The sequence below is a fragment of the Falco biarmicus genome, chromosome 4, assembly GCF_023638135.1.
Source record: "Falco biarmicus isolate bFalBia1 chromosome 4, bFalBia1.pri, whole genome shotgun sequence".
Classification (NCBI taxonomy): domain Eukaryota; kingdom Metazoa; phylum Chordata; class Aves; order Falconiformes; family Falconidae; genus Falco; species Falco biarmicus.
Window position 1 is genome coordinate 75,789,768 of NC_079291.1, and position 27,787 is coordinate 75,817,554.

Genomic DNA, 27,787 nt, shown 5'->3' on the forward strand with positions numbered 1-27,787 from the left:
TGTGGCTTGCCTGGCTTTCACCCTCTGCTCAGCCCTGGATGGCTCCTGGAGCTTGCCCTTCTGCAGGGGAGGATGCTGGATGCTCGTTACTCAAACAGCCTGTCTCTTGCCCACGAATTTTACTGGTGTGGCTTGGTTTTCTGGCTCATAGGTGAACTAATGAGCAGCAAAGCTATTTTCCTCTCTTCTTGGTATGTCTTAGAGTTGCTTTGTGGATTTGATTGTGGGGTTTTTGTGTGGTGTGAAATGGCAGCAGGTCACCAGAGCTGATGTGCAGCCTTCAAGAGCTGCTGAGAAGAGGCAGTGGTTGGATGGCTGAGGAAAATGAGCCATTCTGTGTTAGACCCAGCTGTCGGTAGAAAAATGCTGAAGGAGACAAGGGGGAGGTTGCACACTGCTGAGTCCTCAGTCTGTGATGGAGTGCGTTGTCTGAAGCAGCAGGGATGGTGATGGAGAGCCTGGGGCAGGGAGAATTGCAGAGGGCAGTGCCAGCCTGGGCTGGGGCAGGCAGTGGCTTGCACCCTGTGGAGACCCCACAGTCACTGTCTGACACATGTCTGCACATAATGTCTTTAATCATGATTTTTTTTGTACTCTGGTACTCATAAATTGTTATGTCTGCAGTTGTAGAGGCCTGCTGGGCTTTTTGGGGACTGAGCTGTGTTTGGAGAGGGGAGACTCCCCTTCCCCCAGCTGTGCTGAGCTGCAGGAGCATCACACAGTGCCCTGTTTGCTCTGAGGACTGCATCCAGTCTCAGGTCACTGTCACTGTTCTGGGGAGGGGGGTGGGTGGAAACAACCAAGCAAACACATTATGTGTAACTTGGTAGCCAGGAATTGAATGGTTTGGGAGTTAAGGGCATTTTTATCAGCAGGCTTTGCTGTGTGAATTCACAGGCTGGCTTATTATGCAGGGCTGTGTTGGTTTGCTTGTCCAGTGGTGGTTTTGCACTTAATTACTCTCCAGGGGTAATCGGGCCCTGGGGAGGATGTTTGCAATGATGAGCCCTTTTCCTTTGCTTTTTATTTTTTTCTTATTTTTTTCTTCCCCCTTTGGAACTGCTGTAATGGTGCTGGGGCTCTGTCAAACCGATTATCTTTTAATGCATTTGTCCATATGCAAGGTGGAGAGCAGGGGCCTATCCTGCGTGCTGGTGTGCAGCAGAGCACATGGCTGGGGGAGCTCTGGGTTGCCAAAGGGGGCTGGCAGCGGTGCTCCACTTGTCTCCTGCCCCTCTGAGTTGCTCCTTGCCTTTGGGATGGATAACTCCCATCTCCCAGGAGCCCAGCTGCTCCTTGCATGTGCCTGAGGGGTGAAGTGTCCTTAGCAGCCTGATGAAATATCCCGTGGTGCTTTCCTCCCTCAGAGGAGGGTTAGAGCACTCAGATGGGGAAAACAAATGTCTCCTTTTTTTTTTCTTTTTTTTTTTTTTCTTTTCTATAAACACTGTGGTTTTTGGAGCGGACAGGTTAAAGAAATGGTGTTAATAAGGGTGCAGAGGGAGAGCTTTGCTCTGGGTAGTGAGGTCAGTTGCAGCAGGGTTTAGCTTAGATGAGCAGCTTTATAAATCAGGGAGGCTATTTGAAGCTTTGGATCATTAATACTGGATTTGCTCCTTGTGCAGGTCAAAAAAAATAAGATAGTTGTGTTTGTGTCTCATTACCCTGCAGTTTTGTACAGCAGCTCCATGGTAAAGGAAGAACCTGAACAAACAATTGGCAAAGTAGTAAGATACTTAGATTACGACAGCTGCCGGGTGAGGAAGTTTGTGCTTGCTTTTAATCAGTGATGTTGGCTGTGTGGGGCTGGTCAGGGCTTGGCCTCGTCAGGCAGCTAACGCTGCCTGCCATGGGACTTGTCAAGAGGCAATATTCAGAAGCAAAAAAGTAAGATACACATCCATATCTCAATCTTCCTTTTTTAATATGTATTTTATGTGTTAAAAAGACCACTGCCCTGGCTTTCCTCATGCTTTGGTGCTTCATTAAGGGGAGTGATGTGGCTTAGACAGAGGTTTCCTGTGCTTTGGGCAATGTCCTCCTTCTCTGACCTGCAGCAGAGGGGAAAGCCATTAGCTTGGCACAGGCAGGAACCCAGGGTGGGTAATTCTCACCATTGCCCCCGTGAGCAGCCTTCCCTATCCAAAGGTCTGTGGGACACCCACCGCTTCTTCGGGACTGCTCTGGTCTCAAGGGAAGCTCCCAGAGGTTTGGGAAGAGGTCCCACAACTTGATCCTACCAGAGAAGTCTCTCTGACACAGCAGAAATGAAAACAAAGAGCTCTTCTTCATGTTTACTTTTATTTTTAGAAGACAATAAGTGAGCGGACCGAGCTGCAGGCGGAAATGGTGTCTCTGAAGTTCAGGCTCCCCCTCCGCCCTCGTCAGGAAGCGCATGCTGCACGTGTGCCTGGCTGGGATGTTTGTAGACAAAGAGTTTCTTGATGCTTTTTTTTCCCTCCCCCCCCCCCCCCTACAGTTCCCTTGCCCATAGGCAAAGAGGATTTGGTTGCTGACATGCTGGAGTCTTGCACGGAGCTGGGCTCTGAGCGCTGGGGGAACACAGCTGTGCCAGGCTGTGTCTGTTAGCAGCCATTTGCATTGGGTGGGGGCAGAGCTTCCTGAGTTTTCTGTTTTCTTGGATTGGGGAATTAAATCATTACTGATGTGGTGAAGAGAACAGGAGGCTGAGGTGGCTCGTGGGTCCCTCCATCAGGCTGTCCTTCTTCTGTGCGACTGACTTGGACGAAGCTTGTGCTTCCCAGCTCTGCTGCAGCCTGGCTTGGTGGCCTGCAGGTCCCCTGGTGCAGAATGAGTACGTAGCCCTGTTTCTTTTGCTCCTTCACTGTGTGCCCTTTGGGGTGCCAGCGTGTCCCTGGTGAGCCGTGGGGCTCTGTCACAGCGTGTTGTGGCGATGGATGTTTGTGTGTGGCTCGTTTGTGCCTGCTTTGGCCAGAAATCACTGCTGGCTGCTGAGATGCCCCTTTTCTCCTTTCACCAAAAAGAGATGCTGTAAGAGACCAAACTGAAAACCGATGAGTGTTTTTCTCCTGGTCATGCTGGCGTAATGGGGATGGGGTTGGACCTGGGTTTGTGCTTGCTGGGCAGATTGCCCAGCCGGCTCTGCAAGAACCATGCACTCTGTCAGTGAGCCCTGCTCTGCCCCGGGACTCACAGCTTCCCGGGTGCCTTGTTCAGGGCTGTGAGTTACAGTGCTTGCTTTCCTTGGGGGCTGTAGTTTTCTCTCTGTGGTGTCTTCTATTTCTAGGTTGTGGGCAGGTCTGACGTGCCAGATGCCCTAATGATGGGCAGATGCTCCTTGCAGCCACCGTGACTGAGTGCAGGGGCCATGTTCTGCCGTAGTGCTGGGGACAGGGCTGTTGCCAGAGCCGTGGCTAGGAAGTGGACAGAGAGAATTTATGTTCATGCACAAAACAGCATGCAAAGGCTCTGTTATACAGCTGTGACTGTTCTAGCGTGGCACAGTGATCTGGCTGCCCTGAAGACCTCCAGCTGAGGTCCTCCAGAATGAGTATGTAGCCCTGTGTCTTTTGCTCCTTCACTGTGTGCCCCTTGGGGTGCCAGGGTGTCCCTGGTGAGCCGTGGGGCTCTGCCTCCAGCTGAGGTCTGCAGCCCCTGGAGCCAGCTGTCAAAAGGAAAGGGCTGCCCACCTTTGCGAGGGGGAGGCAGGCATGTCTGCCACCTGGGAATGAAATGGAAAAGCTGCTGCTGTTTTGGGGAGGCAGCGATGCAGTCCTGCCTGCCTGCCTCTGCCCGGGGTGTGACCGACAGCACATCCTCATCCTAGTAGACTGCTGAGTGCCTGGGATGGCCCGTTCCTGCCCTGCCTTGCCCAGGGAGCGCCTGTATCTTGCTTTAATGAGTATCTTCCCATCCCCTCAAGCTGGAAGGGAAGGGAGCAGCTTGTTTCTGAGCACTTGCCAATCCTAATAGCATTTTGCATGGGCTTTGTGGCGATCCCACTTCCTGAGGGGTGATGGCGTGGAGGGGAAGCTGGAGAAGAGCAGGGCTGGAGGGTGTCAGGCAGCCCTTGCCTGCTGCCGACCCTGGCTATCGGCTCCCACCTGAGCTCCTCCAAACACCTTTGCCTCCAAGGGATGTGGGGTTAATTCCTTTTTCTTGGACTTTGGCTTGGGATCCCCTGTGCTGGCATAGCAGGTCCTGCTGGTCTGGTGCTGCCTGCTCTGTTCTTGGGGAGTGTAACCCATAGTGATCAGCAGCTTTCTCAAACCAAAGCACCCTTTGCTCATACCCTGGGGAGCAAAGCCCAGCCTAAGGGGGAAGCGCTTTAAAGGGTCCAAGTGCATTGCTGTCTGGCTGATGTTTTGCCTTTCTGCTGTGGGTATTAAGCGGGATGTTGTGTTGCGCAGTCCCATGAGTAGTGTGTCCCTGTCTCTCCCTATGGACAAGTGCATCTCTGCTTCCTCTCTGACTTGGGGGGGACTCTCTAACCAGCCACAGTCCTCATCTGCTTGATCCCCACCTCGAGCTGGCCTGTGGCTATGGTAAGAGTTTATGGCATTGCTCTTATGCCATGTGAGGTGTTCACCTAAAAGTTTCTCCTTATTTTGCTTTAATCCTTGTCTTTCCCAGCTGCCTGCTATTGGAAAGGGTAAGGGCATTTGACAGCCTGGGTGGCCCCTTCAAGGGCTGCAGGGCTGTGCAGTGCATGGGACATCAGCCCTGTCCCTGCCCAGGGGCATGGGGCCGCTTTGCTGGCTCTGTTAGCATGGGAGGTGGGGTTTCCCCTTGCACCTGATGTGGCATGAAGTTTTCCCTTCTTAAGTGGCTTCCACCAGCAAAGGGGTGGGTGGTTGTGGGGGGGCAGGCAAGACGAGCTTGGCCAGTGTGCTGCTGGGGGTGGAAAGCCCTGCCCTGTGCCAGCTCCTGCCCGCTGGTCTGGGGCAGGCTGGTTGCAACGGCTGGCTTGGCTGTTCCTTCCTGTTCCCAAGTATGAATTGGTGTGTAAATGCCTGAGCAGCGAATGCGTAACTCTCGCTTCCTTCTCATTAAGGTGCTGGTTTGGTGGCACATGCAATAGTCAAGGGCACAAAACTCTTTCAGTGGCTATGAATTAAAAGCAAGAGCAGAGAAACAAAACCAACCCAAGCTCCCAGGAATTCCTGAATGGTCTGTATTTGTTCTTGACAAAATGGGATTTTCTTTTCTTTGAAGGAACCTCCTGAAGCTGTTTATTTCCGCACTCTTCTTGGCTGTGACTATTTTATGCAAAGAAGTCAAAATCATTAATGTGAAAGTAAATGGTTGCTAGGCCAATGATCCTCATTCTGCAAATATTGCATGAGATTTGCCTAAAAATGTAGTGACTTGAAACTGTGTGAGTTAAACTTTCTTTTGAGAGAAGACAAGTGTGAATGTTTCTGTAAGGCATCCTGTGTGGGCTGTGGGTTTGCATCTCTGGCCATTGGTGCTAATGTCCTGGTGTATGAAATAATCCTCCTCTAGGAAATGACGGCTGTAAGACCACGGGGCCAAACCTGCAACAAGTATTCTTTTGGTCCTGTGCACGTCCGGAGTGTTTTACTTGTCTAATCACAAGATTCCCCAGGTCCTGTGGCAGCGTTGGGAAGTGGAAAGAGTAACTTGGGTTTTGTCGTACTTGGAGCTTTGCTGCTGTTTGGCTCCTTCATGCAGTGGCAGTGTGCTGGTGGCAAAAGAGAGCCTTTCCCAAGGTCAGTTTGTGCTTAAGCATTCTCTCTGCAGAGGGGAGAAGCCAGTTGGCTCTCAGGAGTCAGAAGTGTGGGGGTCTGTAGCTCCTTGAATGCATCCTCCTCCAGCTCCTGGAGGGGAGAGGAGAGTCCTCTTGGCCCCCAGGACCATGGTTGCTCACTAGGCTGTGCCTGAACGAGTTCCTGAGAGCAAACCCACAGCCAGAGATGCTGAAACATGCTCTTGGCAAAATGAGAAGCAGCATCCCACCACAAGCTCCTTCTGGGTCTGACCATAAAGGGTAAAAGCATTTTATCTCTGCCCAGTGAGAATTTCAATTGTAGTGTCCAGGCAGTGGAGGAGATGTGTTGTTGTGATTAAAACTGGGTTTTGCATGGACTGGGGAGGAGGGCCAAGAACCTCTCCTTCCAGCCCCCAGGTGGTACACTTCCCTGCCCACAGCCACAGGCGGGTTTTGAAGTGTTCAGCACCCGCAGAAGCCTGATGCATAGATAGGGGGTCAGCTGCTCACGCTGTGGCAGAGCACCCTATGTGTCTGTGTCACTGTGTGTGCAGCAGCAGTCAGGGGTTTGGCCCTCAGGTGGCTCCTCTTGGGGTTCCAGGATAGAACAGAGGTAATGAGCACAAACTGAAACACAGGGAATTGCACTTAAACACCAAAAATGCTCTTTTACTGGATGAGGCTGCCTAGAGAAGTCGTGGGGTCTCCAGCCTTGGAGATACTCAAAACTCCAGCAGATGCTGTCCTGCGCAGCCTGCTGTAGCTAGCCCTGCTTGAGCAGGGGCTTGAACTGGGTGATCTCCAGAGGTTCCTGCCACTCTCAGCTGTACTATGATCTTTATTCCTGAAACACCAGATGAAGCTGGTTCCTTTGGCTGCCACTGTTTAAGGAGTATCTCCAGCTTTCCTCACCTCTTGCTCTTTCTTCTTTGCCTGAGGTGGGAACCGAGGCTGTAACAGCTCAGCAGCCCAGGTCCCCAGTGTCTGCTGTAGCTGGTGCATGGGACATAGGTGGTGATGTGATGGGAAACTTTCTTCTCTGCAGTGAGAGTGGCTGGATGAAGCTCTGCCTGCAGGAGCCTGGCAAGAGGGAGGGACTGTCACAGGGCACCCAGTTCCCTTCACTGCTGTTCTCTGCCTTACAGCCCTCCCTCCCTCCCTGGCTGTCAGAGCAGCACAGGCAGGAGAGCAGAGCAGCTGGGAGGGAAGTGATAGCCAGTCTTCTCTTTGGTCCTTGTCAGGATGTCCTTAATGGCAATGGGTGTTAGATGTGTAGTCTCATCCCATTTGCTGTACTCTTTGCCTGCATGTTCCTTCTTAGATTCTCTGCCATCTGCTTGACTTGAATATGAAGTAGTTCTCTTTCAGACTTTCTTCTTTGTAAAAAAAATTTGCTGCTTCCCCTGTACCTTGCGAGGCCAGGGATGCCCTAGCTTTGGTTTAGCTTTCCAGGCAAACCAGGGAAGAGCATCCCTTGGCCGAGAGGGTTTAGAAAGTAAAGAGGGGAGACAGTTTTGTAATTTAAATACCTAACCCTGTCCTGCATTCTGGATGCCAGTTGTAGTGCTGCTGTGTTGTGAGGATGACCAGGAGAGGCACGTGTGACACTTCTCTGTAGGTCATTTTAAGGTAAATCTAAGAGCTGCTCCGCAGGCTTGACTTTCCAGTACCTAATTTGCCCAAGTGATTCTTAATGTTGGGTAATGAACTGGAAGATTTTTACAGTACTTAAGGGCAAACCCCATTAGCTGTGTCATAAATAAAATTTCCCTGGCATCTTTCCCCATGTCAGGCACAGCGATTAGAGCCTTAACTACTTGGCTGAGATTGCAGTCTCCGATCTACAAGCAGAAAAATATTTCTTAGCTGAAACTGGGGTTTCTAAGCTTCCACCTGACAATTGTCCTGGATTTTGCAAGATTTTCTGAGGGTAAAAAAAATCTGGCCAGATGCTTTCTGCTGCTTTAGCAGTCATGGCTGGAACAGGAGCAAGGAAATGCAGTTCACTTGGTTGTGTGCATTAATACGAACTCAGAGGTGCAGTCCTGGCTTGGTGAGAACAGGTTTCCTGATTAGCAACTGTGACTGAGGATGTGGTTCAAATATTTCTTTTGCATCAGTGTCCAGCTCTAGTGAAGCAAAATAATGATTTGCAAATAATGTTCTCTGTGGTGTGTTTTGCTTTGAATATAAATGCTGAAGCAGACAGCAGTTACGCAGTGGAGACTAAATCCAGGCAGATATTTGTCTGAATTTCAGTGATGCTGAAGACTGGCAGCCACCTTTTTCTGTCTATCACAGGGTAAATCGGCAACAGGCAGCTTAGTGATATGCACATTAGGGTTTGGAGGCTAAAAGCAAAGGTGCTCTTAGCTGAAACAGGTGAAAATGGAGCAATGTTGTGATATGGCAGAAAAAGCACTGTGATGCCTTTTTAGTGGGGAAGTTTTTCCTCTATTATCCCTAATGGAGGAAGACTGTCTCTCCTGATAGCTTTTTGTACTTCCCTGTCCTCCATGGTTTTTGCTATTAATATGGCTGTGGAGATCAGCAGCGAGCATCCTCCCAGGCCTGGTGAGCAGGGAGCTTGTAGCTTGTCATGCCACGAGAGGGGTTGAGGGCTGTGCTGTGGGAGGGAGTCACGGCTCCCTCAAGGCTTGCGTGTGCCATGGGTCCCTGTGTGTTAGCTGCTCCCCTTGGGCACCAAAGGCTTCACCCAATGACAGTGTTTTCTGATGGTCTTACCCCATTTATTCCTTTTCCTTCCTATCTCCATGCTGTCCTCGGCAGCGGCAGGCTAGCCCAGAGCCAGGACAGCCTGTTATCGTGGTGTTTAGTGGGTTTTCTGCCCCCGTAGGGTGACCGACCTACACCAGTTTTCTGCTTCTGGTGGAGGGTTCCTTTTCCCCCAGTTCATACTTTCTTCTGCCTTGGCTTCTGGATGGGGCATCTCATCTCTCTTACCATACCAGCTTGCAGACTAATGAGAATAAATCCATGTAATGAACTAATGTCAGTGTGGCAGTCAGTAAATGCATCGGGTGTTCTTGCCAAGCCATGCATATTTACTGAGGTCAGGAGGAAGCACTAATACATTTTGGCTACTAGTGCTAAACAGCAGAGGAAGGATATATGAAAGCAAAAGCCCATAGTTCTTGCTCGCATATCTGCTTTTTACTGCCAAACAAAAAATTAGTGTAATCTGTTAGCTAATATAATGCATTATCAATCCAGTGACTGATAATCATCTAGAAAGAGGAGAGCACATCCTAGTTCCATGTTAGAGGCACTGAGCAAATGAAGGAAGGTTTGCATCCTACAGAGTATGCTTTTACACCAGCGTGCCCAAGCTCGTGGCTGTTGAGATACCTTAAACTGAGGTAATTGCTCAGGCCTGAGGGATGAGATGAGCCAAAGGCACTGGGTGGGACTGTGTTGGGCTGATGTCTCTATGGTTCTGGGTGCTGTTTGGGTGGGAAGCGCAACCATGCTGGGCATGTGGTAGTCCCCCTCTGCAGGGCTGAGGGTGTTGCTCAGCTCTTGGTTATGTGCTGAAGATGCACTGGGCTCTGTCCGTCTCACTAACGGGCAGGGTCTTCATCTCTCTCTCCCTTCCAGCGGCACAGGGTGGCTAGCAATGGTGGAGCGTGGAGGTTTGCATCACAGCGCATGATCTCTCGGCCGCCTGGAGCCTGGGAGGAGCTGCTGTGGACCCTGAGGCGAGGGGAGGGATGGAGCTTGCCGAAGGGTGAGTCGGGGCTGTGCCATGCTCCCTGTCTTTCGCTCACTGAGGAAGAGGTGTGCTGGTGTCTGGGGAAGCAGAGTTGATGCCTGACCCTCCAACATCAGCGTTCGGCGTGCACAATGCCGATGTCTTTGTTACATTTTCATGTTGCAAAATAAACCTCTGCCTGCAGAGAGAGGTTGTGCCTCACCATGTGGGTAAGCAGTAAATGCCATGACTGAGGGCTTGCAGCCTTCCCCTGCTTTTCCCTGTTCTCATACAGTCCAACAAATACCTACCAGTACCACAACAGGTGCAGCAGTCATGGGTAGTGGGGGGTGCTGGGCAAGTGTTTTATTTTTTATTGGTGTAATGCAATGTGAACTAGCTGTGATTAAGGAAGGTGTGAATGACAGGGTTTGTACCAGTAGTGAAAACCTGGTATGTACGTACTGTCAAACCTGATACTTTCACTGTAGCAGTGGATAAATATTTGTATTTAACTTCAGTCCATTATGTCAGCTTTCCAGAATGAGTGCTGCGTAAAGAAAAAAAAACTCTTTCTGATTCCCTTTATATTTGGTCTTGTTTTCCCATTAACTTGGAGGGAGGATTTGTCTTTTTCAGGGAGGTTCCCCTGGGAAGCATGTGCTGGGCTGAGCTGTCTTGGCTGTGCATAAGCTGTCGGTGGCCACTGCTAAATGCTTCTCACCTTAAGATCTGTACTGAGATCACTTGGGATCAGGATCACAGGGGTGTGGAGGTAAACGCAGCGCATGTGCTGGTTTGCACTGTGGGCTGCAGGCAGGAGGGCTGCTCTCATCCTGGAGCTGGGGAAGGGAGAAAACAGGAGAAAGCCTGTTGTCCTTGGGGGCTTTTTTTTTCTGCACATGGAAATCATTGCTGGCCTGGACATGAAGTTCAAGCACTGGGAAAGGACAGGATGGACCAGGTCAGAGGGCAGAAGTGCAGACCCTGCTTGGCTTATCCCTGGGGGGGAATGCTTTTGAGCCCCCAGCTCTCTGCTGGTCTAGGGGCAAAAGAAATGCGGCTGACAAATGGATTTAAGCTGGAATGTGTCAAACCACTCTTGGCTCATTCTTCCTGTTGCTGTGAGTGGGTTTGTGGACTGGTGCTGCGTGCTGAGGGTCCCTGCGTGAGGTAGGACCTGCAGTGGGACCCTCAGATTGTCTTGTGAGTGGGGCAGGCAAGAGAAAGACAGCCTTGGAGACTGCTGCTGTCATCTGCACGTGGGTTAGAAACCTCCAAGTGGAAAGCAGCCAAAGCACAGACTCCAGTCATTGAGCTATCTAGTCTTTTCCCCAAAGCTAACTTTGCCTTTGCAGATACAAAGGCTGGTTTGTCTCCCCCGCATTGGCAGGGCTCGCCATCGGCTAACGTTGTCTTTGTCTGCCACAGGCTCATGGAGCCACAGATGGGCTGGGGTGAGCAGCCTCTCAATGCTGGGATTGTTTGTAGCTGCCCCCACCTCGCCTGGGGGACAGGCAGGGTGTGCTTGCCATCCCCCCCCCTGCCCCAGCCTCGCTGCTGCCATGGGCTTGCTCTGGGTCCCCAGCACGCCAGGAGCCAGGCCATGCCCCAACAGCACAGACCGGTTGTGCTGGGTCCAGTCCGGCTGCCTGCCTGTCCCTGATGGTCCCTTGCTGCCACAGGGAGCTGCCTGCTGGGTGTCCACCTTCTCGGGGAGGAGGATTCATCCAAGGGGCCTGTGGTCCTGGTTGGTTGGAGGTGCAGTAACCTCAGCCTTTGCCATGTGCACTTTTTGCCACATGGGTGAGAGAAAGGGATGCTGGATATCCATGCTCCAGCAAGGCTTTGGTGCTTTTGCCATGGGACAGAGGGATGGAGCCCCTGGGGGAGTCTGTAGCCCACCAGCTGGAGGGACCAACCATCTGCACTGCTGCTCCTGAGCTCCATGCCCTCTTCTGGGCTCCATTTGTCCATGTCTGTCTTAAAGTGCGGAAGGAGACATTGGAAAAAACAACCTCTAAGTAGTAAAGGGACAAGCTGGGGGTTCTGGAGCTGGGACAGGGTCTTGGTGGTGGATGTGGTACCTGTGTGCAGTCTGTCCTCTGAACACAAGTGTGGACTGCAGGGTGCTGGGCAGATTAAACTGGAGGAAGAGATAAGGTGGTGTGAGGGAGAGCTTCTGAGCAGGCTGCCTGCAGGGGACATGGTCTTTGTGACTGGCACAAGAAGAGGTCGCACAAAGCAGCAGAGTAAGCAGTGGGTGCAGCATGGGCTGGTTCCCTTGCCCAGTTTCTGCCACCCTCCCTCTGAGTCTGCTTGTGAACACTTCTCGGGGCTGGACTTGTTTCCCAGAGGTTGTAATAGTGGTGGTCAGGGTTGTTTTAACATGTGTGAGCAAGAGGGACAACAGCTTTCTATGGGATCCCTCCACCCCAGACTCTTGGCAGGAGCCTGGTCCCTCTGTATTTCCTTTCTACACATCCTGGCTGGATGGGGATGGCTGCGGGGGTCCTGCAGCCATTGCTAGAGCCCTCTGCCCCCTCTTCCATCCTCCCACACTGTTGGTATTTCTGGCTGAACTTTTTAACCGAAAGGTGGGAAACTGCAAGTGCTGACCCTGTTCTCTGATCCCCCACGCAACCCCCTGCTTCCCAGATAGGGGTGGGAGGAGAGGAGGGCAGCACCACAGGGAACAGTGGGAGCAGGACACAGGCTGGTGCTGGGGGGGGTCCCTGTGGGACCGTGGGTGGGTTCCCCACAGTGCATGGGGTCGGAGACATAAGAGGGGAATGCGGCACTATGCTCACCCAGCACCCCCCAGCTTTGGCACTCGCAGGAGTGGGGTGCACTGCTGGTGCTCCCTCACCTGCGCTGCTCAGCCCTCCCACCCTGTCCTGAGCCCTGGTACCATCCTTGCACCCCAGCTCTGTGCGTGTCCTTTCCACAGTCCCAGGTCTTTTTGGGTGGCCAAATACCTATATGTATCGCAGGGAAGATCCATTTTCCTAAATTATTTACTCATTTATTTTCACAAAGGTTGTCTCCTGGGAAGGACAGACCTAGAGCTGTGCAAGCATCAGATACAGCTTTTGGCAAAGGGAGCATCTGCCTCCCAGCACCTTGTGGCAGTTGTTGCTGTCTCTTGGCAGGACACCGAGACTGGAAACCTGTCTGCCCCTTGTGCTTCTGGGCACGGAGACAGACTGTGCCGCAGGAGTGGGCTTAGGGGCTTCACTGGGGGCTGGTCTTGCTTGCTGGTGCTGTGAAATATGATGCCTCTGGGGCTTTTCCTGCTTGCTTCATCCCTGGGTTACAGGTTTGGGAAGAAGGGAAAAAAAGCCCTCTGCAGAAGATGGCAGTTAAGATGTCAAAGGCATTGAAGCAAGAGGGACATAACAAATATAATTGTCATAAGATGCTTTCCTCTCTGCTTTGAAAAATGAACTGTATGAGATGGAGAGAGATGCTTTGCACAAAAATTTGCTCTTTGGTGATGTCAGAAGGCAGCTGTGGTGTCAGCCCTCATCAGGATGACAAGGTGTGATTCTCATCCAAACTCTTGCTTTGGAGGTGCTGGCCCTGGCTGCCTAGGTGAGGCAGAGCAGGGTGCTAATCCCTTGGAAATGAACAGGAGACAGCCCTAAAGCTCTTTTTTTTATTTCCAATATTTTCCACCCCCCAGCCCTTCTTGTAGTTCTGACCTAGAAATTCCTCACTGCATTTGCTGAGTTGGCTTAGTTAAAGACGTACTAATTTCTGAAGGATTAATTATTCAGTGAGTAAGGGGAGGGAGGGCGATGTCTGCTCCCAACTCTGCAGGCAAGCTGGGTGCCTGATGCCCTGGGGTGCCCGGCCAGGGGATGGATGCTGGCCCTTCCCTGGGGAGCCCTTACTGCAGCACTTGCCCTGGACTGGTCACATCTGCTGTGCAGGTGGCATATTGGGGAGCACATCATGATGCATTTCTCTGTGTTGCTCGGGTCCTTTGCTTGTTTTCACTCTGTTTAAGCAGGAAACTGAATGCTGACCTTTTGGTCTTCAAGTGACACGTTTTCAGCTTGTACTGCTGTTCTTCCCTGGAAATCCTTGTGACTGATGTCCCCAAGGCCCAATGTCAGCTGCCCCATTGCTAGCCTCCCTATTCGAGGTGGGCATCTCTGCCTTGGCCAGGGCTTGACCAGAGGGCCTTGGCTGCGGGGGTCTCTGGAGTCCCCTGGAGAAGGGCTGTCAGCAGTAGATCTGCAGAGATCTGATGGTAGTACTGGGGCTTGGAGGGCATCCTCAGCCTCTGTCCCTGTGGGGGGGGATCCTGCTGGCCCTCCCTGCAGGTGTGCATCCTGCTGTTTGGCTCATCTGGGGCCACCTTGGAGGAAGTGTGCAACAAGCTGCAGTTTGGGTAGTACTTATTCCTTTAAAGCCATGCTGTTGTGCTCAGGATAATTCCTCAGATGTGCAGTGACAGCAACTGTTTTTCAGGTTGCAAATAGCTACATGCCCTGGAGAGTGTATGAAGGGATGTATTTTCTTGATCTCACAGGCTCTTGATGTGCTGGTGAAAGTAGATTCCCTGTTTAACAGCAAAGCAAGAGCAGCTTGGCAGTTTTTCCTTTACGTGCTCTTCTGCTTTCCCTGCGGTGTTTTGGGAGGAAACACTGTTAAGAGGCTGGCAACTGCAGCGCGGCTGTGTCAGCCAGTGCAGTTAGTGCTTTTGGACCCAAGCTGCATCACTGTGGGTTTGCTGGGATGCTTGGCCCTCTGCTGCAGCTGTGGGGAGATGGGGGTGCAGCTCACAGCCTGGCTGGACTGGCTGCAGCTCTGCCATAAAGTGCCTGGAGTGAATGTGTGCTCCTCAGGAGAGGGCTTGCACAGAGTCATTTTGCTGCTGTCCCTCTGTGTTAAGGGGTTTGGCAGGAGGCAGTGTTTGTCCTGAACACCTTTGCACCTGTGACAGGAGGAGCCTGGGCCACTGTCAGGGTCCTGTAAACCTGCCTTGTTAGAAGGTAATACCCAAAACTTTTGTTTCCCTGACCTGTTGTGAACTGCCAGGTTTGCTGGTAGTGACCACAATGCTTTTTCTTTTTGCTTGTGTTTTGGCAGAATCATTGCAGTAAACAGCAAATTATTTCATTAATAACCTGCAAATAGCTGCTTGCCAGCTGAGCCATGGGATCTGTCTGTGCTCACTGAAGGGAGCTGCCAAAAAGCACCAGCTTTCAAAGCTGACAAGTGTAGCTAATAAATACTGTGGACAGAGCAGAAGCATGCAGCTGCTGCTGCTGGCTCCCTGGGCTGCAGTGACCCAGCTGCTGAAGCTCACCCCCAAAACAGGCTGTTTTCCCAAAACTGGCTCCCTTTGCAGGGTGCATGGGCAGAACGCTGCACTGTCGGGTAGGCACTGTGGCTTTGGGAAAGTGTTTTTTTGCTGGAACCGTGGCTGATGCTTATAGTGGAAAACTACGGGAGCTAAGGAGTGCTCTGCCTGCAGCAGCCCTTTGTGAGCTTTGCAGGTGCTGGGTGGGGAAACCAGGGGATGTCAGTAAGCAGCTGCTATCACCCTGGTCCCCTAAAGGCTCCAGTGCAGTGCCACCAGCCAGCCTGTGTCTCCTGCACAGACTGCAGGAGCTGGCATTTCAAACTAAGTTGTCTTCTCAGGCTGCCACAGACATCTCTGTTTTCTACTTGTCCGACTTTACTCACTGTTGGAGTTTGGAAATCTGTGGGCATCCTTGCTTTGATCAGAGCAGCTATGAATTTTAGCTTTTATTTTCTTCTGTAAGTCCTCCTTCAACTGGGTCCTGTGGGAGCTTCTACATAAGGTTTCAAGGGGGTGAGGCAGGGTTGGGAGAGTATGTGGATGGTTCAGCTTCACCCTTCAGTGGGCAGCTGGGAAGATGGAGTGGGGCAGCAGGGGGAAAATGTGAAGGACAGTCTGTGAAGCAAGGCCCTGTTGGTGCAACACCTCTGTCGCAGGTCACCATGCAGAACTGCCGTGCAAACTTTTCTGATTGAATGCACAGTTGTGTGTACCTTAATGCACATGCCCCACTGCTGGGGTATGTTTATGGAATGGAGCTCATGGGCTGACCACGGGGACTGGTGCCATTTGGTTGCATGGCATGTTCCCAGAGCAAGGCTGAGACTGTGGAATGAACTTCCCAGCAGCGAAGGCATTGGAGGAAGTCGCTTCAAGGCACATGCAGCATGTGGGAAATAAACCCCACCAAAGCAGTTCCCTGCAGTGGGGTGTTACCCCACGGTAACATGCTTGCTGGGGGGAGGGTGGGAGAGCTCTGCAGAGAGGTGCCAGCCGCCTGCCCTGTGTGTTTGTGAAGGTTCCTGGATCTCTGTGGCATGGAGCCTGGCACAGCACCCAAACCAATGGATTGCCTTGGAAAGGAGTGGGAATTGGCAGCTGTGAGTCCAGAGAGCAGCACAGCAGTGCCAGGCGTGCAGGTGGCTGCTCTTTCATGGCTAATGCTGTGGGGCACGCTCAGGACCTGGGAACTCTCCCCACATCTGTGGTCCACACTGAATGAGTTCAGGGGTCTCGGCTCAGGTTCCCTGGGAAAATTGTCTCCAGGTGCATCTTGCTGGGTGGATGGTTTTGCTGTACAAAAGGGCTCTGTGGATACTGATGTGAGCTCTGGTACGTGAACTCTTTTCCCTGCATCTGTTTCCTTTGGTCAAGTCTGATGTTTTACTGATCAGACTCCATTGTGGTGAAGATGCTGAACACTCTGAGGGGATGTCAGAGCTGAATTTAATGTAACCAGTGCTGCTGTCTGCAGCACAATACTTCTGCTTAGAAAGAGGCACTTGCTACACCCTGAATAATGCTATATTAAACCATGTTTATCCACCAAAGGTAATAAGATGCTTTAGCATATGGTTTTCCTGTTGCTGTGACAGCCTGCACTCCAGTGCTGTTGGCCCTGGGTGAGGACCTGGGGTTAATGCTTGCTTGTGTATCAAGAGAAGCACTAACTAATACTTTGGGTTCCCAGAGTGCTGAGGTGCTGCCACCTCGGGGGAACACACACACGACCGACTGGGGTGCGTCCCTTTGCTCTTCTCTGGAAAGCAAGACCCTATGAGGTGTTGAAGGTCCCCTGGTGCTCCTGGCCCAGGGCTGTTTGCCCTGCTTCAGCAGCCTCCCAAACCCCTGGGTGCCAGTGGGAAACAGCGAGTGATTGCTGCCAAGCACTGTTTTACTTCTTTCCTTGGAAGCAGGGACTGTCTCGCTCTCCACAGGCACGGTATGGCTGTGTCTGCACATTTGCTTTACTGCTAATAGAGCTGCTGCTTTACCCATTGGTTCCTCTATCCAGAAAGGGCTCATGAGAGCAACTGCAGCTTTCCCTTTGCTCTACAGAGCCTATTTAGTTTGCACGTATTGCTGCAATGATTGCTGGATTTCATCAGATGAGAGGTGCATCTTTCTTAATAGCCTGTGTAATTTCTTCCAGAGGGACACATTGCATTAAATCTTTAATCCAGCAAGCTGCTAAGGGAGCACACTCAGACTCTGTGTGTTTGCTATTGATCTCTTATACAGCTCTAATACTACCCCAGAGGCTTTACCCTTTGGAGTAACTGGAGCTGGTGCAGTTGGAGCCTTTGGAGGGGAGCTGGGGTGGCATAGGGTTGTGTTGCTCCTTTGCTTTCTCCCTGTCCTTGGCTGTAATGCCATGTCCATAGGGTGTCAGGGAAGGCAGGTTGCTCTCTGTGCTCGGGTCACATCAGCTGGGGCCTGTGCAGTGTGAAATAAACTGCATAGGAATTGAAATGTGGTGTTGCAGGACTGCTACCAACACCCTGTTCCAGCAGGTCAGTTCTGCATTTGATTTCTTTTCTTCCCATCCTTAAAATCCCTGCTTGCTCCATTTTCTTAAGAGTTTCAGGGTTTCTGACTGTTGTTCTGAATAGCTTTTTTTAATTTTTTTTTTTTTTAATAAAAGGCCTTTTGAAAATCAGCTGGTGTGTTGCTGAGCCTGATGCTGCCTGTGCTGCCCCCTGGGCAGGGTCCAGTGTGCCAGGGCAAGGAAGTCAGAGGGCTGTGCTGGTCCAGCTCACACTGCCCCATCCTACTTCTGAGAATTTGCTTTTATGTTGTGTTCTGCCACATGCCCTTGCTTGCTCTGACCTTTTCTTCCATCCTCTCCCCTGTTTTCTGTCCTTGAAGCCTTCTCTGCAAGGTGGGAGTAATTTGGGAGGAAAGCCTCATTCATTTTTCATGCTCAACCACCAGTACAGCTGTTGACTGTGCTGGCAATTGCCTTTGATATACATTTACAGAGACAGTGACCTGTAAAAGAGTAAATCAAAGACTTGAAGCCAGTGCCTGGGGTGTACCTTAATAGGGTATAATCTCCCCTTCTGTTCCTCTGCAAATAGTAGGCAGATAACAAAGACACATCTGCAAATCGGGCAGAGTCCAGCCACCGGATGCAGCTTACCTGAGAGGAGGTGGTTGAGGATGGCTAGAATGTTTTCGGGCTTGGGGGGTTTGAAGAAGGCATATTGAGCCTGGACTTGCACAGCTTAGCTCCTGTAGCTGTAGTTCTGCATGAGGACTCTCTGTTGATGAATATGATGGTTTACATCTTCGGATTTTTTTTTTTAATTTTCCTGTTATTTACCTTTATTTGCATCTTGGTGCCTTGAAAATGTTTTAGTTCTCAACATCTCTGTGTGTTCATGTGGCTGGGCTCTTGGGATGCCAGAACCCAGTCTGGGGCCAGAAAACCCCTGTCCTTGACTCTGCTCCAGGGCAGAACTCACTGCTCACTTCTTGAGGGGATTCAGAGAGATTTGGGCTGTGACCAAACCTCAGAAGCAGTGGTATCCAATGCGGCAGATCAGCCCCACCAGTGATGTTTGGTACAGACATCAACACTCCAGTTCTCTGGGCTGATGAAGTGACTGTGATGTGAAAGCTGCTTAAATTGCCAGAGCTGCCCTATTATCGGTTAATCTTATTCCTGAGCCCTGTGGGGCTTCTTGTGCTGTTACAAGTGCATTCATCCATGAGTCTTTCACAGGTCTGGCTGCTCTGATCACAGCTCACATCTCCATGCATCTTGGCCAATATTGACCTGCCAGCAGATGTGTGCAGTTAAAACGTGGCCCATTTGATATCCTCTGGTACTTCCCACCTTCCCTGCTTGCTTTAAATTTTTCTGCTCCATGCACTAGATGCAGAGTGACCTTTTAAAATATTTTTTCCTGGATGCACGTAAGGATTTTTTTTTTTTCTTCTTCCTGAAAGCATATGTGGAGTGCCTGCTCTGCATCCCTGGGGGTGGCAGAAAAGATGCCAAGGCGTTTGCAGTGCACTGGGGAGGGCGTGGGTTGCACTGGCTGCAGGACGAGAAGATCCTTCCCTGGTACATCATTCCTGCTTTAACCTGCTGGAGTAGGGACCAGGAGGACGCCTTGCTCAGTGGCATTCCTGCATGGTTGCCCCATGGGCTGTGTGTAGCATCGATGAGACCAGCCCAGCTGGGTAGGGAGACCTTTCACAGCAGCAGCTGGTGGGACACCCTGCTACAAGCACCAAGGAAAATCTAACCCATGATCTTTTCAGCCCTGTCCCACTCTGTGGTCAAATCTCTTGTTAGCAAAGAGGCCCAGGGCATGGGATTGCCACTTGCCACTGCGGTGCCTGTCCTGCCATGGCCCCCGTAGCAGAGAGGAGCACATGCTTCACTACAAATGAAGGAAAAAACTGGGCTTTGTTTGGAAAATGAGTGGCTGGAAAGACACAGCTGAGTTGGAAACATCACCCAGCTGGGGCAGAGCCTGGAGATGTTAGACTGAAAAAGTACCAGGTTGCTTCTTGTGACTTGAATGCTGCAGAGTGACACAGGGTGGCCAGTGGCCATCGTGGTTGCTGGTTGCCCACACTGTGTGGCCCTGCTTTGTTTGTGCTCCGCAACAGCGGATGCAAGGAAACCCTGAGGGTTTGCTAGGCATCCCAAACTGCTGCCCCAGGTGTCCTGTGGGGATGCTGCCTGGACCTGAGCCAAGGGCAGAGCTGCTGTGGGACCAGTCGAGATGAGCCACACGAGGCCACGCTGCACAAAGGACACCCGACTTTTGCTTTTAAACTGCATCTACAGTGCCTCACAGAGGCACTTGCTCCTTCCACTGGAAGTGGAGACTGAAGTAAGTTTGAGGGTCTGACAATGGTTGCCACCGTGATGTGACAAAAGGCTTGGTCCAGAGTGCAGAGACCTACTGCCTGCAAGCTGGGGACCAAAGTGGAGGCATCCAGTATGGGGACAGCAGAAGATGCAGTGTGTAAGATGCAATCTTCCTTTTCCCCCCTCTTTTCTTGATGAGATTTCACAGCTGGGGATACCTCTTCTGTGCCCCTGAAGCAGGGGCAGCCCATCCTGCAGATGGGGAGCTGCTGGGGCCAGGGATAACCTTGCAGCAGGGGAGTAGCCCAAGAGACATTCTTGAGCTCCTCTTGGGAGGGAAAGCAGCACCTTGAGTTTTATCCCCAGGCCTATGGGAGAGGGCGTGATGTTCCCCCCACAGGTCTTCAGGTCACAACTTTGCATTGCACAGCGCCTGGTGGGCGCTGGGGAAAGGTCTGGATGCTTGTGCCCCTGGACCGAGCCACCTCCCTCCACCCCCCTCGTATCGGGTCCAGTGGCTGCGTGGCTGTGGGATGAGTCAGCTCGCTCTATCGCTGAGTGCTGAGGCAGTGTGGGTGGCCTGGGTTGTTTTTTCGTTCATGCCACAGGGGCTCAGCTGACTCATCCCAGGTCCTAATGGCATGGTTTCTGCTGATGGTGTCTTGAGTTTTCTATTCCCAGGTGAGTGGCTGGAACCCAGGGTGTGACAGAGATGTCTGTCCCATCAGCCTGCCCAGGCACATCCCCAGGGTTTTCTTTCCCTCTGCCAGTAGCAGGGCAGCAGCAAGGTAAAGGTAGGAATAGAGCATCGGCTGGGAAGAGCTGATGTGGGCAGAGGGTGCAGGGTGCTGACGGGATCTCCCTCCCTCTCCTCACCATTTCTCCTCAGCAGCAGAAACCTTGGTCACACTATGTGTGGTTGCAGTGTTGGGCTTGGAGCAGGTGTTCGCAGCATGGGTATACTATGAGCATGTGGAAGAGCGGTCTGGGAGCCCCGAGGCTCCTCAGGGCTCCTGCAGGCTGGCCTGATGTACTGGGAGACGGGGGACTTCCAGGGAGCCCAGCATGTGGCTGCCCCACAGGGACACAGCTAGTCCCACCAGCTTCCAGGGCTGCAAGTATCACGGAGGTCCCAGGGGCTGAAAAAGCTGATGTCTGTCCCCTGAGCTGCTGTTTGATCAGAGGTCTTCCACCACTAACTGTATGGTGAGGATCTGAGCGGGGCAAGTGGTGACTTGGAGCTGTATGGGCAGTGGGGATCATCTCGGGTGAGGAGTCTCGATATGCGACTTCTCATTTTGGTGGCATTGGCCATCTGTGTAATTGTCTTTGTTCTGCCCGATGAGGGCTTTAAATATTTTTGTTTATATTGTGAAGTATACGATGTGATCTGGTTTGTCAGTCTCTTTGTTTTACTGAAATAAGTTGAAATATTTGTTTTCCCTTGGGTGTTATTTGGGTTCTGTACTCTGTTTGGCAGTCCTAGAGGTTTTAATTTTACAACTAGCATTTTGGAAGTTTGAAAGGTTTGTTTTTACTTTGTTTTAATTAAATTGCTATAACCTGGGGGAAATCTTTTGGCTTAATTTAAATGGAAAGCCTTATGCTGCGTAAATCCAACATCCCCATCTATCTGACGATGGTGCTGTTCAGAGTTTTGACATGAAAAGTTAAAATTTGACTCCAGGCGTGAAAGTTTGCAATCATTGACTGCAGCAAGCACGGCCAGCTCTGTTGTAAGAGGATTACTTTAATCTATTGTTTGGGAAAGAAGCTGAGATTTTAATAGACTCTGTTTTGATGCAGAAATGGGATCATTACTGGGTGAGAGAAGCTGGAAGTAGAAATGTCCTTCTCTGATGCATGTGGGTGCCTGTCATTGGACCCTTGGCTCATGGCCACTGAGGATGACTGTGTCCCTCTGGGACATGCACCTGGCCCTGGGGAGCCTTGTGCCCCCCTGAGGATGCTGTGCTTATTTGGTGAGTGGGGAAGATGCAAATTCCTGTGGGATCTGAGCGCTGCCTCCTCCGGGGCAGCCGTCCGCTGCTGGTTCACAAAAGTCTGGGCCAGTTTGGATCACAAAGCCCTGGGAAGGGGAGCTGCTCAGGACCATGCTGCCGTGTCTCTTCGATCAGGAGAAGGACTTTGTACAAAAGTCTGAGGGAAGCTCCAGGTCACGGATGAGTAATTTCCCAGCAGGGTGGTTGTATTTATCTGTAGTTCACTTCAGAGCAGGCCACACAGAGTGCTTGAGGGGAGCAGGTCAGAGGCTCATTCTGTCCGTTTTGGTGCTTATGAAGGTGCCCTCCCTTGCCTGGCAGTTAATGGCATTTTTGCCAGCTTCCTTTCCAGCCTGTGGCCGCTATGTGCTACCTCCTTGCCCCGGCGAGCTCCCAGGAGGGCTCACCGCCCAGCCTGGCTTCGGCTTGGGCAGTCTCCATTAGTCACAGACATGTTAGGAAGTCACAAGCAAAGTGACCAGGGCAGAGGAAGGCACGGTGAGCAGCCCCAGCAGCGTGCGCACCGTCAGGAGCAGCAGAGAGAGCACAACACCAAGTGAAAACCGTGCAGCCCAGGTGTCTTTGTGGGTTGGCAGTGAGGCACAACCTTTCCATCCCTTTTCTGCCTCTTCTGTGCTCTCTTTCTCCAGCTAGAGCACTGCAAGTCCTGGCACCTTGCCAGGTGGGGAGAGGGGCTGGGTGTGGGAGCGGGCTGCTCCTCCTCAGCCATCCAGATAGGGACAAGTAGTTGTTTATGGATACAGGCAGCTGTATTGATTGTAGTCCTGTGACTCTCCCAGCCTGGAGACTGCTCGCTCCATATTGATTATTATTTTTTCTAAAGACTGACAAAGTTTCCCGGGCTGTAATTGCAAGAATTACTTTCTATTTTCTGAAATACTTTATCATGTTAGTGAATTTTCCAATTTTTGCTTAGGGTTTCGCAGGGCTGCGGGAAAAAGAACTGGTAAGTGCTGAGCTGTGTCTGTTCCCAGGCTGGCTGAGGGCATGGGGAGGGGGATGGCACATGCCTGATTTGTCCCACTTGAGCAGAATCTGGGGGTTTTGTATGAAATAATTGAGTTTTGGGTGGAGCTCCACTGGTGGTGGGGGGCCAGAGCCGAGGTGACCAGGTATGGACACAGGATGGCAGAGGCAGCACCCCTTCCCTGTGGGATAGTCCTGCCAGCTCTGGGTGTCCTCAGATTATTCCATCTTTGTTTCTCCTTTTGCTGTGTTTCCTCCCATCATGTTACTGGTTCTGTTTTATACTTTCTTCAGCCTTTTTGAGCTCAACAAACCATTTTTTTTTTTAGCAGAGACCAACCCATTTTCTCTCTTTTACTTCTTAGCAAGTATATAAAAGTCCCTGTGACTGCTTTAGCTGGCTGTGCTGCTGTCTGCTTTCTCCTGCCCTTATCTTTCCCTTGCAAGCCTGAGCCAGGCTTCTGTGCTGCCATCAAGGAGTAGGCACCAGGGATGTCCCTGCTTTAGGATGTAATTGTCCCTGTGTGCGCTGTGACTTAACTGCACAGTGTTGCATGTGGGGAGAACTTTTAAGTGGGATGAAACAGCATGGCAACTCCCATCGATCTAGGGGGGTTAGAGAGGGAGCTGGATTTCATGAGCATGCACATCCCATGCTGCTTTGAAAAGGGGCAGGTGCTGATGAGCTGCTGAGGTGAGTGACTGGATCAGCACTAGTATCTCAGTGGTGGGGGCTGTGGCTGCCTCCATGCTGCCCACCAGCCTGGCTTTTGGCAGTGGTTACACTTCTGCTTCCTGGGTGCTTCTCTGTGAAGGCAGATTTTGAGCTAAACTCGCCTTGATACTCACTTGCACCAGAGTGCTTTGGCCTCCGTGCGCTTCACCCTGCGAGGCGAGGAGTCGGATGCTGGGTTCCCTGCTTTTGCAGGGCAACAGGAGGGATTTTGGCAGGCTGGAAGCAGGGTGCCGCCAGCCAGGCTACCAGCACCCAGGGCTGTGTTTAGATGTCAGGTGCTGCAGTGCATCTTAACTCTTTAATGTGGCTAATGCTGGCCCTTGTCTGTGTTTGTGCGCAGGAAAGTGGCCCAAATTACAAGAAGAACATGTCTTTGAAGTCTATCCCTATGAAGTCTATCCTAATTCAATGCTGTTTACAAGAACAAAGATATTTTAACTTTAACTTGGGCAGCACATCTGGATTTGCTGCTGGAATGAGCGTAATTGTGCTAAACGAGTTCTAATACAGTGATACATCAGGCAAATTACTAAATTGATGCGGTTGGTTTATGCTAGGTATCAGCACTGAAATTTCTATGTAATGCAATATAACTGACAATTAAAGCAAAGTGCCTAGTTAGAGTGAAATTATACAGCCTCTTGTATACTCTGCTTTTTATTACAGCTGTATTAAAATGTAGCACTTCTGTAGGATTTCACAGCTCTGCCAGTAAGTGTGTGTTAGTCCCAGGGCTGCACCATTTTGAGGAGCTGGCTTCCAAAAGTCTCAGGCTGCAACAGCAAGGACCCAGTGTTTGTGGTGCTGCTGTGGGCTCTTGCTCGCACACAGCACAGGCACATCTGCTTGACTTAGGCTGCAAGGATGGTGCAAAAGGAGAAAAAAATAATATCTTAGATTTGGAGCTAAGAGTTGTATTGAAAAGTTCTCTGACCCCAGCCTGGTTTTAACAGAGGGGTGTGTGCATGTGTGTCTTCTGTCTGATGCTTTTCTATTCCCTCTGTTCCCCAAGGCTTATTGGTATTGCTGTGGGTGTACGCAGAGATCAACTGTGAGGATGCTCCAGGAGATGGATCTCAGGGGAAACTGTGGGACTGACGGTGTGCCCCGGCTGGTGTCCCTGCAGGCAGGAGGGGTGGGCTCACTGGCCCTCCTGCAGGGAGGCAGACCCACACCTGGCCTGCTGCACCCCTTATTTAGCTGGGGTAGGTCTGAGGCTTCACCAGCACCTGAGGAGCCAAGCGTGAGTGCCAGCATGTAGGATGAGGAAGGGAGCACAGTGCCACACATCTGGGCACCTGAGCTGTCACAAAGTGCTTCTGTCAAATGCTGCCAGCACCCAGGGGGGGGACTGTAGCACTTGGGTGTGTTCAGCGCTGCCGCTTCCAGGAGCGGGGCTGAAGTCAGCACCACACAGCTTCACCAAAATGCTTGTAGTGATGCTCTGCAAGCTTCCCAGGAGGCGATTCCAGGCTGAAGATTGTGTTTCAGTTAGTATAGCAGCTCTGCTGCTGCATCTTTGAGTGTCCCCCTTGACCAGACAGCTGGTGGGGCTGGGAGCAGAGGAGAGGGGCTGAGCTGGGAGGCTGGAGGGAGCAGGTGGAGTGGGGGAAGGTCCTGCTAGTGCTGCTGGTGACCAGCCTGTGCCTTGGGTGCTACGGTGGCTGCTTTGGGCTGGTCCAAGGCAGCGGTGGCCTGACACCCCTCAGTCCTGTTGCACATTTCTTCACTGGTAGCTTTTAGGTAGGGAGTGCCTCACACAACCATGTGCTGGTAGTGGGCTGAAGTGATGCTTTCTGTACCTTTGTCCCTTGAAAAAGGGGTCACCAAAAGGGTTTTTATATTTTCATTTTGCATGATCTCTGTGTGCTGCACTGTGTCACACCAATATTTTCTTCTGGTCCAGCTACAAATAGGATGCTTATAGAATTATTTTAATCTCCTAAAGACCTAAATGACTTGGGACCTTGGAGCTCATGTGTAACTGCAATGCAATGTTCTAAGAGGGGGAAGTGTGTGTGTGTGCTTTTTTGGCCTTTTGGGACATTTAATAGTTGCTAGTAGTTTCTTGTGCATCTCTCTTATGTTAGATGCCAATATGAACTGATTTATTTCTTTGTGTGCACATGGTGATGATTCCTTTTGCTCATCCTGTGAAATAATGTACTCTAATTTTATTTTTATAACATTTGATGGCACTTTAGTACACTGATTGTGGGAAAAATGGGGCTCAGTCACTGTGGGTGTATTTCAAACAGGGTGGAAGAATTTTATTTCCTAAACCCCAAGATAAGTGCTCAGAACTTACCTTGCCAATCACCAGATAAATGGTGTTTATCAAAATTATTCACTATTGGCTTCATTTACATGAGGCTTAATAGGGGACTGATGTCAGATGTCAGTGGCCAATTTTCAGCAGTTTGGAAAATTCCTGCCCAAAAAAGCTTTACAAATTCCTGTGGTGCTTTCAGCTACTTCCAGGTAACCTGGGGAAGCTGGTTCCTCCCCAGCTGGCACTAAAAGAAGGCTCATGAGAGATCCTCCTCAACCTGATCCAAAGGCACAGCTGTTCTCTGGGGGATCAGGAAGCTTCCCCTCAGTTTTAGGACCTCAGCAGATGTTTTTTCCCCTCTGGCTGAGAGGGACTCTGACCACAGCGGATGGGAACTGGGTTACCAGGACCCACAGAGTCCTCCCTGCCCTGTGAAATAGTGCTGAGAAATCTTGCCCTTTGGCTCTGGGATGTCTCAGGATGAGCAGGCAGAAGTGCCTTCTGCTTCAGGCTCCATCCCTGATCAGCTGCTCGGGCTTTGGCTCGGCTCGCTGCTTTTCTAGACTGTTCTGTTGTCACTGCTTTGATTTCCAACCTGTTGTTTGGGACTCCACTTATGCATCCTGCTGGATTCCACCCTCCGCATTGCTGGAGGACCTCAAAAGAGGCAGCAGTTACTGCTCTCTACTATCAGCCAGACTGGGAAAGGCCAGGTGGAACAGCCAAGGTTTTGCTTGTAGAAATGGGGTGGCTATTCCCAGTATGGCTTAACTCTGTTTTACCTACTTCCCTTAGACACTGGGAGGGCTGGTACTTGTGAGCATCACCTGTGCTGTCCTGAGGGGAGGGACAAGCTGCTAAAAGCAATGCTGGAGGAGAAGCAGGGATGGGCAGTGCATCAGCTGACTGGTTTTTAGGGAAGCAGCTCCCAGAGGAGCCAGGGCTGGGGGAGCAGGTATGTTTAACTTGTCTTGGGTGGTCTTGGCATGGAGGAGTGGAACTGAAGCCCTGGAGAAACTGGGCTGGAGTCCTCCGGCACCGTAGGAGCAGACTGAGAAGCTGTCAGCTCTGAAGAACCCCCTTTGCTTTCTTCCCTGCTTTTGCCCAGCCATACCCGAGAAGTTTAATCAGAATAAAAGCTGCCAGGGGAAGGCACAAAGGTGCAACAATATCTGGTTTGATCACCCAGGGCTCAGGAGCATGGTGACCTCGCTGTGTGGAGACTCCTGGGGATGATGCAAGGGCCACTTTCCAGTGCCATCCAGTGTGTCTCACCATGCTGGCTGGGGAGGGGACCTGGCAGAGATGTCTTCCTGTTTGTTCTCGGGCAGCCCTGGAACTTGTGGTGCTGGAGGTTGTTGTGAGTGAGCTGTTAATGACTTTTGCCTGAAAAAGTGTGGAGGTGGTTTGCAAGCTCGGCTTGGTGCCAGTTCCCATGTCTGCGATGGCTTCACAGTGTTTGGGGAGTTTTGAAATGGGAAGTGCTGGTCTCTATGGCCTGAACAGGCACTTGTACAGGAATGTATGAGATGGACCCAGACAACCACATGGTTGTGTTTATAACTTTTTTTTTTTCTTCCAAAATGTCTGCAGACGAAGGTGTGAGATGCTTGTACAAATGTCTTGGTGATGGTTGCGCAGGGCTGGCGATGCGTGTAGCAGTGCTCTGCATTACCTCAACCCAGAAAGTCCCAGCGCTGTACGGATTTTGATTTCTGATTTAACAGTCTCCTCCACAGCTCCTCTTAAAAATCACTTTGTCTCCTCCAAATTAAACTACTGTTTCACTTATAAAGTGTTTCATTCTGCTATTAAGTGAAAGTGGGAATCTGACTTTCACATCACTGCGTACATGGCTGCAAACCCCAGCACAGCAGATTGAAATATCTCCAATTTCACATTAACAGCAATATCTCAGCAGATTGCCTCTGCTGCTTAATAAAAGGCACGGAACTTCTCTGGGAGGCAGGTTTGTGTGACAGCCCTCTCTTGAAGGGATGACCATGTCATTCCTTGAGCAAGGAAGGATCTGAGGTTTGTTCCTTTGCCTTGGAGGAAAGGAGACAGCCTTTCCCTTGCCCCAAGTCACCAGAGACTAAAATGCAGAGGAGAGATGTGGGAGCTTGGGCTGGTTGTGCTTCCAGCCTGATGGCTCCCCCCGTGAGCCTGGTCCAAGAGACTGGGATGCACTGGTGGGGGCTGTGGGGCAGCAGTCC

General features: G+C 51.2%; 1 protein-coding gene across 1 annotated transcript in view; it reads left to right on the plus strand.

The window, feature by feature from the left end:
• The first annotated feature begins 9,340 nt into the window (after positions 1-9,340).
• The window catches only part of LOC130149157 (ankyrin repeat and fibronectin type-III domain-containing protein 1-like), a 209,122-nt gene continuing 190,675 nt past the window's right edge, over positions 9,341-27,787 (plus strand). Inside the window, exon 1 of the mRNA XM_056338474.1 lies at positions 9,341-9,461. Coding sequence (XP_056194449.1) covers positions 9,445-9,461 — 17 coding nt within the window. The 5' untranslated portion in view covers positions 9,341-9,444. The remainder of the gene's footprint in view (positions 9,462-27,787) is intronic.